This window comes from Sebastes fasciatus, chromosome 23 (assembly GCF_043250625.1).
Source record: "Sebastes fasciatus isolate fSebFas1 chromosome 23, fSebFas1.pri, whole genome shotgun sequence".
NCBI classification, from domain to species: Eukaryota; Metazoa; Chordata; class Actinopteri; order Perciformes; family Sebastidae; genus Sebastes; species Sebastes fasciatus.
In genome coordinates, this window is record NC_133817.1 from 10,021,402 (window position 1) to 10,034,096 (window position 12,695).

Genomic DNA, 12,695 nt, shown 5'->3' on the forward strand with positions numbered 1-12,695 from the left:
CTCTTATTAGAGTTTAGCTCAAAGCACTGCTGTGCCTCAGTACAGCCTCACTGACACTCTTAAAGTTCTGTTTTTGTGGAGTCAGCGGTGAAAAAGAGTTCCTTTTATCTCGTTACGTAAAAATGTTTAGCCCCATGAATTCATTCAGCCCTGAACGTACATGAGTTCTAGCATTGGTTGTAATGTAGTGGAGAAAGACGAGGTAATTACAGGGTTTGTAGCTGCTGTATGACAGAATTTACCGTGTTGACATTTCATTATAGTAGGGACTTTTTGCTGTTTCACCATCATTTTTTTTTTTCTCAGGGAACAGGGAACAAAGTTGTGCTCTTCTTTAATGAGTCCTTCCAAGAGGGAAGGACTTGGCTGGGAGAAAAGGAAGACACTAAGCTGTCCTCTATGATTAATTCAAATGAGATGAAGCATGAACCCCATAGGAGTGTCGCTTAGATAATTACAGCAAAGGAGACGGGAGCAAATGTTGTCCTGCTGACAAAACCAAAGTCACAAGAACAATTAATGACGGCAAAGAGAGCGGGATTATCAGCCCCGGCGCCGGCTTTTAGCTCAGAGGGACGGCGGCGGGTTAACCGTTTGCATGGTGGCGACTGTTGTGTTTGTTGTGGTAGAAAACTAGATGTCTGTTATTTATGGACGTGGTTATTCTGTTTTTGCTCAGCAAGCTCTGCGAACCCCAGGGGAGCGTTGTCAACTCTCAGAGTTACTGGTTCTCTGTTGTCTGTTTTTCATGGTTAGTTTATATTTTTTTCCCACTGAGCAGGAGGTTTGTACCGTAAATGCATATTTCAGTCCTCCCTGCTTTGTCTCCTTAATCTTTATTAATGTCTCGGTGCCTCTTAATATTCAGGCCAGTAGCACACTGCGTAAACTCACACTGAGTAGCGTGGGGACTCACTGAGTACCTGGAGTGGAAAGGTTGGATTGATGTTTCAACTACTGAGCACCGAACAAGCATAGCAAACAGAGACTGCAAGCTGCACCGTTGAGGAGAGAGCTGCAAGTGAAGATTGTTGCAGTTAATGATTAATGTATTGATTTAAAATAGTGAAAATGCCCATGACATGTTCCCAGAGCCCAAGATGACACCTTCAGTTGCCTCTTTTGTCTCGTCGGCAGTTCAGCTATTCAAATATGTTGTTTGGATTTGGAATCCTTTGGTTAAGATTAAGGTTAAGGACTATTGCTGACTAAATGATAAGAAATTCTTAATCAGTTTTTGTCATGTAAAGCCCCTAAAACCTTAATTTCTCTATAAGATTAAATATTCACAACTAAATAAGCAACAATCAAAGTTAAAGGAGCAGTTTGTAGGATTATGCAGCATCTTACGGGGACGTTGCGGATTGCAACCAACTGAAACTTCTCCCGTGTGCCAAGCGTGTTGGAGAACTATGGTGGCCAACGCAAAAATGTGAATGGCTCTATCTAGAGCCATTGTTTGGTTTGTCCGTTCTGGGCTACTGTAGAAACATGGCAGACTCTGTGAAGAGGACCTGCTCCCTATGTTGATATAAACGGCTCATTCTAAGGTAACCAAAACAATGATTCTTAGTTTCAGGTGATTATACACTAATGAAAACATAGTTATGAATATTATATTCGATTGCTGCTAATAGATCCCCCAAAATGTTGCACACTATTCCTTTAAGGTTAAAGGGGTTCTGTGCTTTTCCCCTTTCCTTTAGTGTGATATATAGTTTTTTGTGTGTGTAGAAGGTCTGCAAAGTTACAGAGTCCAGGCCAAAGGGAGTTACTGCTCCTGAACTGCCTGTAACGCCTTGATTCAAGTCCCGCCTTTTCTTCCGTAACACAGTGATGTCACCAAGTAACACATTTGCATAATGGCTAGTTTGGCACGCCATCAAACATAGCTAGTTAGAGCAGAGCTGAAGATGAGTCCAGAGAGTTTGGTTTGGTTGACCAATCACAACAGAGAGGGCCAGCTGACCAATCAGAGCAGACTGGGCTTTTTTTGGGTGGGGGAGCGGGAGCTCAATCAGAGTGTTTCAGACAGAGGGTGAAAGAGGTGCTACAGCACAGCCGTATGAGAAAAGTAAAGTTTTTTTTTTGAGCATTAAAGCATGTAAACATGTTCTAGTAGAAACCCAAAATACAAGTATACACCTGAAAATGAGCATAATAGGTCCTCTTTAAGGGATGCGTTCTTGTAGGTCACATCCTCCTCAGCCTGAGAGCAGGTCATGATTCCTTTAGTCTGCACTGACCACCCTCAGGAGCTGCCCCCGCTCCATCTGACTAATTGATCTACGTGACCGACCATACTTAATCATGTTTGTTTAGTGTGTAGTACCTGGAGATGGGAGTCTTATCTCACCACACATCTTTAATCACTTCAACACCATCACACTGTAGAAATGGGTCATGATTTCCCTTGTTTTCTATGATTTATTGATGTATTTAATTCTTTCTAGATATGAGGCTCCCTGGAGCCGCAGAGCAAACTATGCTGCGAGCGTCGTGCTCTGTTTACGTCTGACTGCCTGTGAACTCTGTCAGGGGCCTTTAGTCTGACAGATGGAGAACCTCGGAGCGCACACTCACCGTGTCATTCTGTCGAAGCAATGAGGTTTCAAGACAGGCCAACTTTCCTCACACTGACTGGGTATTTTTGGAACAAACAATCACACAAGATCAGAGAGAGAGAGTTTGTGTTTACTGTTGCACTGCAGCTCAGAGCTTCAGACGTTCACACATATTGTTTTATTCACATATTACTCTGCAGTAACAGAATGCATGAACTCACCACATTCATGGTGTTTTCTGTCTGAACTTTTCCTGTAAGCTTCAAACCTCCAGCGATCCGATAAACCAAGTAACATAATTAGATCAATGGGTGCATTAATATTTCTGAGAAACCGACCCTGCAGCCTCACGCTGCAGTATTTTCCCTCTCAGAGCAATACTCTTGAATGCATCACTAATGACCTCATCGATAAAACCCCAGATCAGAGAATTATGGTTCTCTAAATGTCAGTATCAGCCTCTTTGGACTCTCAGACTTTGAAATGCATACTGTACCTCCTCTGGTGTCCAAAACTATTAGAAATGTAAAATTTCTTCAGACCTTCATTCGTTCTCTGCTCCTGCTGCGTACCGACAGGTTCATACTGAAAGCAATGAACCACATTATTCAAGTAACGCGCCAGGAAATGTTCTCTATGCTGCCTCGAATAAAGGTTTACTTAATCTCCGTGGTGGATATAGTTTTTACAGAAAAGTGTTCGGTTATGAGTTTTTTCGTGTGAGTCCTCAGGATGTTGGGGAAATATTACACAATGTCCTCAATTGTTTGACTTGCTTTTGTCTCCTAAGACGACATTGCATTCATTTTCTGCCTCATCCCGACCTTTCCGCAACCCTTAATCAAAATCTAAGTCTGTGTGAAAATATTTTTGTCCCTACAATGTGACTAAAGGATCATTCGGACATTATTATGACTCATATTTTTGGTCATCATTCTTATCGGTTTTGATAACATCTGGGAACATGGTAGCCTGGTTCCAGACCTCTGAATCATTGCCCACATCTCCAATTGTTAGATTAGGTTGATACCACTCTCATATCTGACCAGGGCTCAATAGGGATTGCCCGTTTGCCCGGGGCAAGTAAAATGGTAAAAAAAAAAGACCAGTGCTGATGATGGAAGTAATAACCACTAATAAATAAAATTATTTGTATAGGGGCAAGTCAAAATTGACCTTGGTCAAGTAGATTTGTGGTTGGGCAAGTAAAAAAAACATCATTAATGTTGAACGCTGCTGTCCTTCAGGTATTTATAGTGGTGTAGTGGAGGGTATAAATAGGTATATGGGGTATACCCACCTCTTTTTGTGGTGGTTAACAGTATACACCCCTATCAACCAAAAAGCCATTGGAATATATATGAGAGTAAACCCACTTCCTCCTCTGTAACCTACCCATCTACCTAGCAGTACATCCACCTCATCAGCAACCACTACACCACTAGATATTAAGCTGGAGCCAGGAGAAGGTTAGCTAAGGTAACACAATCTGCCCACCAGCACCTCTAAAGCTCACATTATGTCCTGTTCGCCGTAAAGAAAAAGACAATTAGCCTTTTTACAGGGCTAGCTGCCGAGTATGGGAGTATGCCCATCCAGTCTACATGTGTTTTGTGGACTTGGAGAAGGCATATGACCGGGTCCCCCGGGAGATACTGTGGGGGGTGCTGCGGGAGTATGGGGTGAGGGGGGCACTTCTCAGGGCCATCCAATCCCTGTACGCCCAAAGCGAGAGCTGTGTTCGGATCCTCGGCAGTAAGTCGGACTCGTTTCCGGTGGGGGTTGGCCTCCGCCAGGGCTGCGCTCTGTCACCAATCCTGTTCGTGATATTCATGGACAGGATATCGAGGCGTAGTCGGGTGGAGGAGGGTTTGCAGATCGGTGTGCTGAGGATCTCATCGCTGCTTTTTGCAGATGATGTGGTCCTGTTGGCATCATCGGTCTGCGACCTCCAGCACTCACTGGATCGGTTCGCAGCCGAGTGTGACGCAGTCGGGATGAGAATCAGCACCTCTAAATCTGAGGCCATGGTTCTCAGCAGGAAACCGATGGATTGCCTACTCCGGGTAGGGAATGAGTCCTTACCCCAAGTGAAGGAGTTTAAGTATCTCGGGGTCTTGTTCGCGAGTGAGGGGACGATGGAACGTGAGATTGGTCGGAGAATCGGAGCAGCAGGGGCGGTATTGCATTCGCTTTACCGCACCGTTGTGACGAAAAGAGAGCTGAGCCGGAAGGCAAAGCTCTCGATCTACCGGTCAATCTTCGTTCCTACTCTCACCTATGGTCATGAGGGTTGGGTCATGACCGAAAGAACGAGGTCGCGGGTGCAAGCGGCCGAAATGGGTTTCCTCAGGAGGGTGGCTGGCGTCTCCCTTAGAGATAGGGTAAGAAGCTCAGTCATCCGTGAGGGACTCGGAGTAGAGTCCTTGCTCCTTTGCGTCGAAAGGAGCCAGTTGAGGTGGTTCGGGCATCTAGCACGGATGCCTCCTGGGCGCCTCCCTTGGGAGGTGTTCCAGGCACGACCAGCTGGGAGGAGACCACGGGGAAGACCCAGGACTAGGTGGAGAGATTATATCTCTACTCTGGCCTGGGAACGCCTCGGGATCCCCCAGTCAGAGCTGGTTAATGTGGCCCGGGAAAGGGAAGTTTGGGGTCCCCTGCTGGAGCTGTTGCCCCCGCGACCCGATCCCGGATAAGCGGTTGAAGATGGATGGATGGATGGATAGCTGCCGATGTTTGGTTAATCGGCTGCTGGATGTAGCTGCATATCTAACTGACAGATATGAGAGTGGTATTGTGGCTTCTCATCTAACTCTCTGTCAGAAAGGGAATAAGCGTATTTCACAAGATGTTGAGCTATTCCTTAAATCAACATTGATCAGTGTGAAAAATTTGAACTTTATTGCACCTATCAAACGCTGCAGCAGTTTCCGTGTCAAACTCAAAATGAAGTTGGAACGACAAATACCTCACTCTGTCAAAATAAGAGCACACGTGACATGTGTGATCTCCTGACTTCTCACGTTTGGTCACACGTGATAGAAACAATAGTAAAAGCTACAAAAATAACACCCCTGTTCTAAGAAATCGGATGATCCTTAATGCATCTGTCGGTCCGATTCCAGCCTACAACCACATTTCTAGTGAGGGGAAATTCACAAGGTTTAAAAATGCTTTCCAGATTAATTTGACATTTTGCACACTGATACAGATATTATAGTTTCCTCATGACGCTCTCGATGATCACGTAGGAAAACTGGGAGAAGAATGAGAGCTGAAGATGAAATGAGGACAGAGATTTACTGAGAGAGGCACGATATGCGTAAGATTTAATTTCAAGGCAGCAGTTTCCCACTCAGCCAGGATTGTGTGGGCATATGTGTATGACTAAATGTACGGTGAATCAGAGGTTGTGCAAACGAAAAAGTGTGAGTACTCACATGACAAAGGAGTGCAGAAGAAAATGAATTGTGCTCTGAGAGTAATGCGTAGGACTTTGTTATAATGACTAGATCTTTCCTCAGTGTACTACAGTGTTATTATTCTTATCTATTTCTGTCATTTTTATTTCCCCTGTGTCTTTATCACATTATGTTGGAAGAATCCATTCTCATATATAAACTTATCCTCCAGGTGATCTGGTGTCCCGGGCCATGCACCTCCTCCAGCCGCTGCACATCAAGAACCCCAGCAACGGGACTCCAGTCCACCAGAAGTCCACCACCAACACCACAGTGCACTGGGAGCCCGAGGCCCTCTACACCCTGTGTTACTTCATGCACTGCCCACAGATGGAATGGGAGAACCCCAACGTTGAGCCCTCCAAAGTCACCTTACAGACTGAGAGGTGAGTCAAACAGGAACCCTGGAAGTGATGCTGCTTTTACACTTTTAGTTTAGTCCAAATCCAGGAACAGTTTGCCTAAAAATGTGATAATATGAACTCTCTTTCTGTGGACCGAGAAGCCGTATACAAGTCCACCTAAATGAGGTGGTCTCAGTTGACCTGCGGTAAAGTTTTTGTCACTCGTACTGTTACTGGAGGAGAAATCATGTTTGCATGGATAGCATCATTGGTGGCATATTTGAATTGTTAGCAAAAAAAACAGGACATCTGTGTGGACCGTACGGACTATTTCATTCCCTTCAAACATGCTTAAAGGTACAGTGTGTAGGCATCTAGTGGTGTGGTTGCAGATCGTTACGTGGTTTCACAAGCGTGACGGAGAACTACGGTGGCCTCCAGGTAACGTAAAACCATCGACTGTATATAAGAAGTGGACGTAGTCACCTTGACGTCACCCATTGGTTTGTGGCCGTTTTGATGCCTGGAGTTCGACATTTTGGCCGTCGCCACCTTGGTTTTTGGCCATTGCCATGTTGTTATTTTGCAACCAGAAGAAGAGGGTGGAGTTAAGGTCAACTGAACGCTGAATAAGATATTTTTAGGCGACCAAAAGGGTTATAATTAAGGGTTAAAGTTATAAGACGAAAACACGGACAAGCGACCTGTCAATCACAAGGTAGCCACGCCCTAAAGCATCCCCTGCTTTATGGTCTATTTGACTCTAAATGGGACCATAATTTACTAAATGAACATCATGCTGTATTGAAGAAGACTTGAAACTATGATTGAGACCATAAACTCATGTTTACAATGTTTACTGAGGTAATAAATCAAGTGAGAAGTAGGCTCATTTTCTCATAGACTTCTATACAATCTGACTTCTTTTTGCAACCAGAGGAGTCGCCCACTGCTGGATATTAGAAATAATGCAAGTTTAAGACACTTCAGCATTGGCTTCACTTTTCAGACCCAGAGGTTGCCCACTGGACAGCAATCACTGGCTTTTACAGCACATCTGGAGACCATTATTGACACTGAAGTGGTCTAGTTCAAGCGATTTACCTGATTTACAAGATTCACCAGTAACTGTGATCACCTAAACACAAATACCTGGTAAATATGACACAATATTACCGTACTCTACCAGTTGTCGAGGATTACCTGAACTAACCCCCAGCCATTTTGAAAATAATTCCTTCTCCGTCATTCAGTTTGTCAATTAGATAACATATACAGTATGATATGTGGTCCTTGCCCTCGCTCATCAAGCTTTAAATCAAGCTGTAACATGATTTCTATCTCTGAAAAATGTGTGTGTACGTTAAAATCCAATCTCCCTAAATGTCCATCACCCACATTTCTGGCACACATTACACTCTTTAAAAGCTCTCCGTCTCGATAGGTAGACACATATATCACCTCACCCATACTGCCTCTCTCAGTTTGTCTCACACCAGAGCTAGAATCATTTCTACTGGTCTAAAAGGTTAGTGCAGACATTCCTACTGTACTTTCTTGCACAAGTTTTTTCGCCTCCACAAGCGATCCCGGTGTAAGATGCTGCGTGGGCTGGTCAGCGCTGACACCTCCCCAGGCATTGATCAGATTGATGGGAACCAGAGGGACTTCACTCGGATGGACGGATGGACAGATTCCCCAACATTTTCCCTCCGCTGCGAGGAGATAAAACTCCATCCTGACGACCCTGGGGAGCATCAGGAATGTCAGGCGGAGTGACATGTCAGCAGGCTCTCAGGTCCCCGGAGATAAAAATGCTCTATTTAGCATTCTGCTGAAAGGTTGAAGACGAGTAGAACGGGCCTGGATAACACCGCGGGATGAGAGGGAGGGAGAGTATGATTTAATGAGATGATATAATAAACAAAGGGTTGTTTTGTGAAGCTTCAGATGAACCTATTTTAAAGGACCAGTGTGTAACAATTAGGGGGGCAGAATACATACATAGGGAACGGAGTCCTCCATGTTTCTACAGTAGCCCAGGTTGGACAAACCAAACACTGGCTCTAGAGAGAGCTATTTGCATTTTGGTTCTCCAAACACGCTTGACACACGGGAGAAGTTTAAGTTGGTTGCAATATGCAACCTCACCGCTAGATGCCTCCAAATCCTACACTTTGCTCCTTTAATGTGAAAAATTATTGAAGAGAATAGCTGTACCCGAATCAGATTCTTTAAATTTGACTCAGATTTGGCTGTTCAATAAGAAGATTTGACTATTTGTTCTTTTTCCTCTTCATATAGACGATCTTGCAATCAGTAAAATCCATTGGTATGAGTTTCTATGATGATTTCGGCCTCATTAACAGTCAAATGTGGTCCGCCACAGTTTCATAATGAACCGAATATGTGGCTCTTGGCTCGGAAAGGCCTGGCTTGAAGGTGGCTCGTGGCTCAGTCCGTTAGCTTCGCAGCACCCTCGCCCATTCCTCGCCGCTTCCCGGGGCTGTGAAGTTAGAGCTCGCACCGCCCTCTCTCCTGGCGTGACTGTCAACCGGGGCAGACTGTCCTCAGTGCGAGCGGGCAACCGACCCGATTCGTCTGTGTCATCACCATTCATATCTATACATCCGATGTGTTTCTGATTAATTTGTTTACAAGAGCTCAAAATTGTTTTGTAAAAGCACAAAGTTCTTCATGGATGTTGAATTAGAAGAAGTAAATTGCTCCAATTTTTGACGTTTGTAAGAAAGGTGAAGAATCCAGAGGAATTTAAAGTAGTAACAGAGCTGCAGCAGTGTGTGGTTCATGATGTATTCAGTATTTTTGGCTCAGACGTTTGCTTCCAAGGAGGAATTTTTACCCTGGCAGATCTGGCTGTTGCTGGTTGTCGCTGCAGGCCTGCTGTCTGTATCGATGGATAACATTACCCTCACTGTTTTCATTCCAGACTGGGCCTCCCTCTTTTGCAAACCCAGAACGGTAGATATGTCTTTCAGGGGGGAAGCAAACATCAGCTCTGAGAAAAGGGAGGAGGTCTGAATTGTCACATTAGTCAGCCAACTGCTAAACAGCAGCGGAGAGACCTTGCTTTTATAAAAACCCTCGCCAGAGTTCAGATTCCTGGCAGACTGTAGGTGTAAAGACAAGGATAGCTCTGGTTGTGGAATGAGAAACTGACTCACACAAAAATATAGACCAGTCGAACACAGCGTGTCAATATCTAAAAGCTGCTGCCTTGATTAAACATGTGCTAAATTACAGACGGACCAGGCAGCTGCATCCATGGTAAACACAACAGTCCCAAATGGTTTCTCTCAGTCGGGTACTTGCTTCTATTAGTATCATTTTTTTGGAGAAATTACAGTTGCCAGAGGGTCATGAGGGAATAAAAGCTCTCCAGGGACCTTCACTGATGGATTCATAATATAATTTAACTGACTATAACATGAAATTAGCCCGTTTGATTTAAGGTTTTAAGGGTTTCTAATGCGCATCTGAGGCTGCTTCATGGTCTTATTATCATCTAAACTGAGATCTGGTGAGTCAGAATTATTCCTAGCTCTGCCATAATTCATGTTTCTTGTAGAGTAAGTACATTTGTTGCTTAAAGGGTCCTGACTAGTTGAGTTCATAAAAAGGACATAGTCATGATGGCAAATGGGGAGAAAAATCAAGCGTAATATGTGCTTAATGAGAAGCTAGTGAAAGGGCTTTGAGGGGCCAGTGACTGTAAAAAGCCCTTATAAACCATATATGCCAAGGCTGTCCTGTTTGTCATTAGTTCACTTACACAGAGTAGAGAGAAGGGACGTTTTTATGAGCCTGAGAGGATGATTATTATGAATGAGACGGATTTACTGAAGGCATACTGCCAACAGATGGACTCAGAACAATAATTTAGATCTATAGAGTGCTGCAGGGGTGGCGTGTTTTTGAAGGCCAACTAGGAAGTTAGCATCGCCCTGACAGAAACTGTGGCAAAACACACGTTTATGATGCTTACACGTTCTGTTCAGCAAGATAATCCTCACACTTCCATGATTTTTGAAGTGTGAATGCAATCGTAAAGTCAAGCAAAAAGCTAACGTAAGGCTATAAACAAACACAGACACATTTCTCAGAGATAGAAATCATCTTACTGCTTGATTTAAAGCTTGTTGAGTGGAGGCAAAGAGCACGTATCATACTGTATAAGTTGACAAAACTGAATGACGAAGAAGGAATTCTTTTCGAAATGTCTCTTCGATAATATTTACTACTCGAGAATTGGTAAAAATGTTCAATAATCCCTCCAAAATACCACATTAAGACACCAAGACCTTGAGGAACACCATAGAAAAAGCCATGCTGTGATTTGGTATCAAAAACTTTTTGACATTTGGAGATTTCAGCAAGAATTGCATTTTTCGGCGATTGGATGGCGAGCACTTCTGTTGTGTTAACTGCTCAGAAACCCCCTTATTGTCTAATCTAACTAGGAAAGCCATCCATCCTCTGAATGCTCTAGGTCTCTAGTTTGTGGCTGTAAAGTTTCATGAGGCTGTGATTATCCTAGGGCTCACCACAGGTCATTTTATACAGTGAGGTCAAGTTTCACTACAATGAAACGGCTACTATGGGGATTACCATCATCACACATGAATACAGTTGGGCTCATTGGATCCACACGAGTCTCAGCTTTACAGTGATACCCAATTTATGTAAATCAAGACTGTTTAGGGAGCCCAGTATGCAGAAATATTCAAATACATAATTTTTAGAATAGGCGAAAATAACACATTTATACTGCATAGCAAAAAACTGCATGTGATTAACATAAAGTAGGCAGGTCTGTAAACGGTAGACTTGTGGGTATCCATAGAACCCATTTTCATTCACATATCTTGGGGCAAATTTTAAATTTAGCCTTATTTAGCGTCCTTTCCGACAAGATAGCATGACATGGTATCATCCCTCAGGTTTTCTAGTTTCATATGATATCAGTAGCTTCTCTCTAGCTCTAAAACTGAACCTGCTACAGCCTCTGAAAGACAGTAAAGTCGGTCAGGTCAATACATGCACATTTTTATATTAGGTCCAAATGTTTCTTATCTAAATCTTCTTTGTAAAGCACACCAGCTCATTCTGCTTTTAAAGTGATGTAAACGGGTTAAATGTCTGATGAATGACTGACCTGAATTTAGCTGCTGTTTCCCTGTGAGAGGGGAGAAAAGATAAATAACAGACAGAACAATATAAGAGTGTTTATGAGAGAGAAGGATTAGGTGATTTACAGGTTATGGGATTAGAGACTATATTAGTGCTGGAAATAAATGATGAAATATGAACATGTCAGCCAGGGAGGACCCATTACTGATTTTGATTAAAGAAGGTAATAACGGAGTTTAGGGAGGTTGCAGCATCGAGATCTCTTTCTGTTCTGGACTATCTCAGTTATTAATTATGAATATTGATTTGGCGTAGCTGCCTGTTCAGTTATCTCTGAGGGCATCTTTAATTAGAGAGTTTGTGTGCTATCAAGGTTGGACCAGAGTCTCTATTAAGTGATTTTATTTGAAAGGTGAACAGAGCAGCAGTGTGTTTTTAAAGGATTCAGTGATTCTTTATTAAGTTTGGCATACAAAGGTCACATTAATAATGATACTATATATTAATATGGCCTTTAACTCTTTATAAATGTAACTAAGTGGACATTTTTTCCTCTTTTGTAGCCTTCTCTAGATCTGTTTTTGTGCATATGATGTTTTTAGCTTTTTATTATATTTGAACATTCTTCATATTTTACATCATTTCATATTTTTGTGTTTAATATAGAAAATGTTTTCATGTTTTATAATGACCTCCTGTTTGCACAATGCTAAATTTAATAGGTAAAATAGTTAAAAAATATTACTCATAAAGAGTCTTGACACTCAAAAACTGAGCTAATCTTCTTCTTCGGGACTGTGTAGGTGTGGTTTGATCAGATTTGATTGACAGTGACGAAACAACCCACCAACTGTCATCAGATTCTGATTCAAATGTTGTTAAATCACGACTGGGATGTCGCCTTTTTCCCAACGGAGCTCCACCCACTTCAAACCAGAGAAAAGAGAGAAAAGAAAAACTGAAATATCTCATGTGAATCCACCCAAAACTTTGGTAGGAAATAGTGTGTTGATGTGGGATCCCGTCAGTCATGGTAAGAAACTGACAAAAATAATAAGCTTTCAGCATTTAAACACGGGGATATAGACAATAACAAAATAAAACAATATATACTAAATATAGAAGTGAAATAAAAAACAGAGACCATTAAGAATAATAAAAATTAGAGAATTATT

At 42.7% G+C, this 12,695-nt stretch overlaps 1 protein-coding gene across 3 annotated transcripts in view; it reads left to right on the forward strand.

The window, feature by feature from the left end:
• LOC141761508 (ankyrin repeat- and BTB/POZ domain-containing protein 3-A) overlaps positions 1 to 12,695 on the forward strand; it is a 181,804-nt gene that overhangs the window by 144,336 nt on the left and 24,773 nt on the right. For all 3 annotated transcript variants that reach the window (XM_074624855.1, XM_074624853.1, XM_074624854.1), the window contains exon 3: positions 6,198 to 6,411. In XM_074624855.1, coding sequence (XP_074480956.1) covers positions 6,198 to 6,411 — 214 coding nt within the window. The remainder of the gene's footprint in view (positions 1 to 6,197; positions 6,412 to 12,695) is intronic.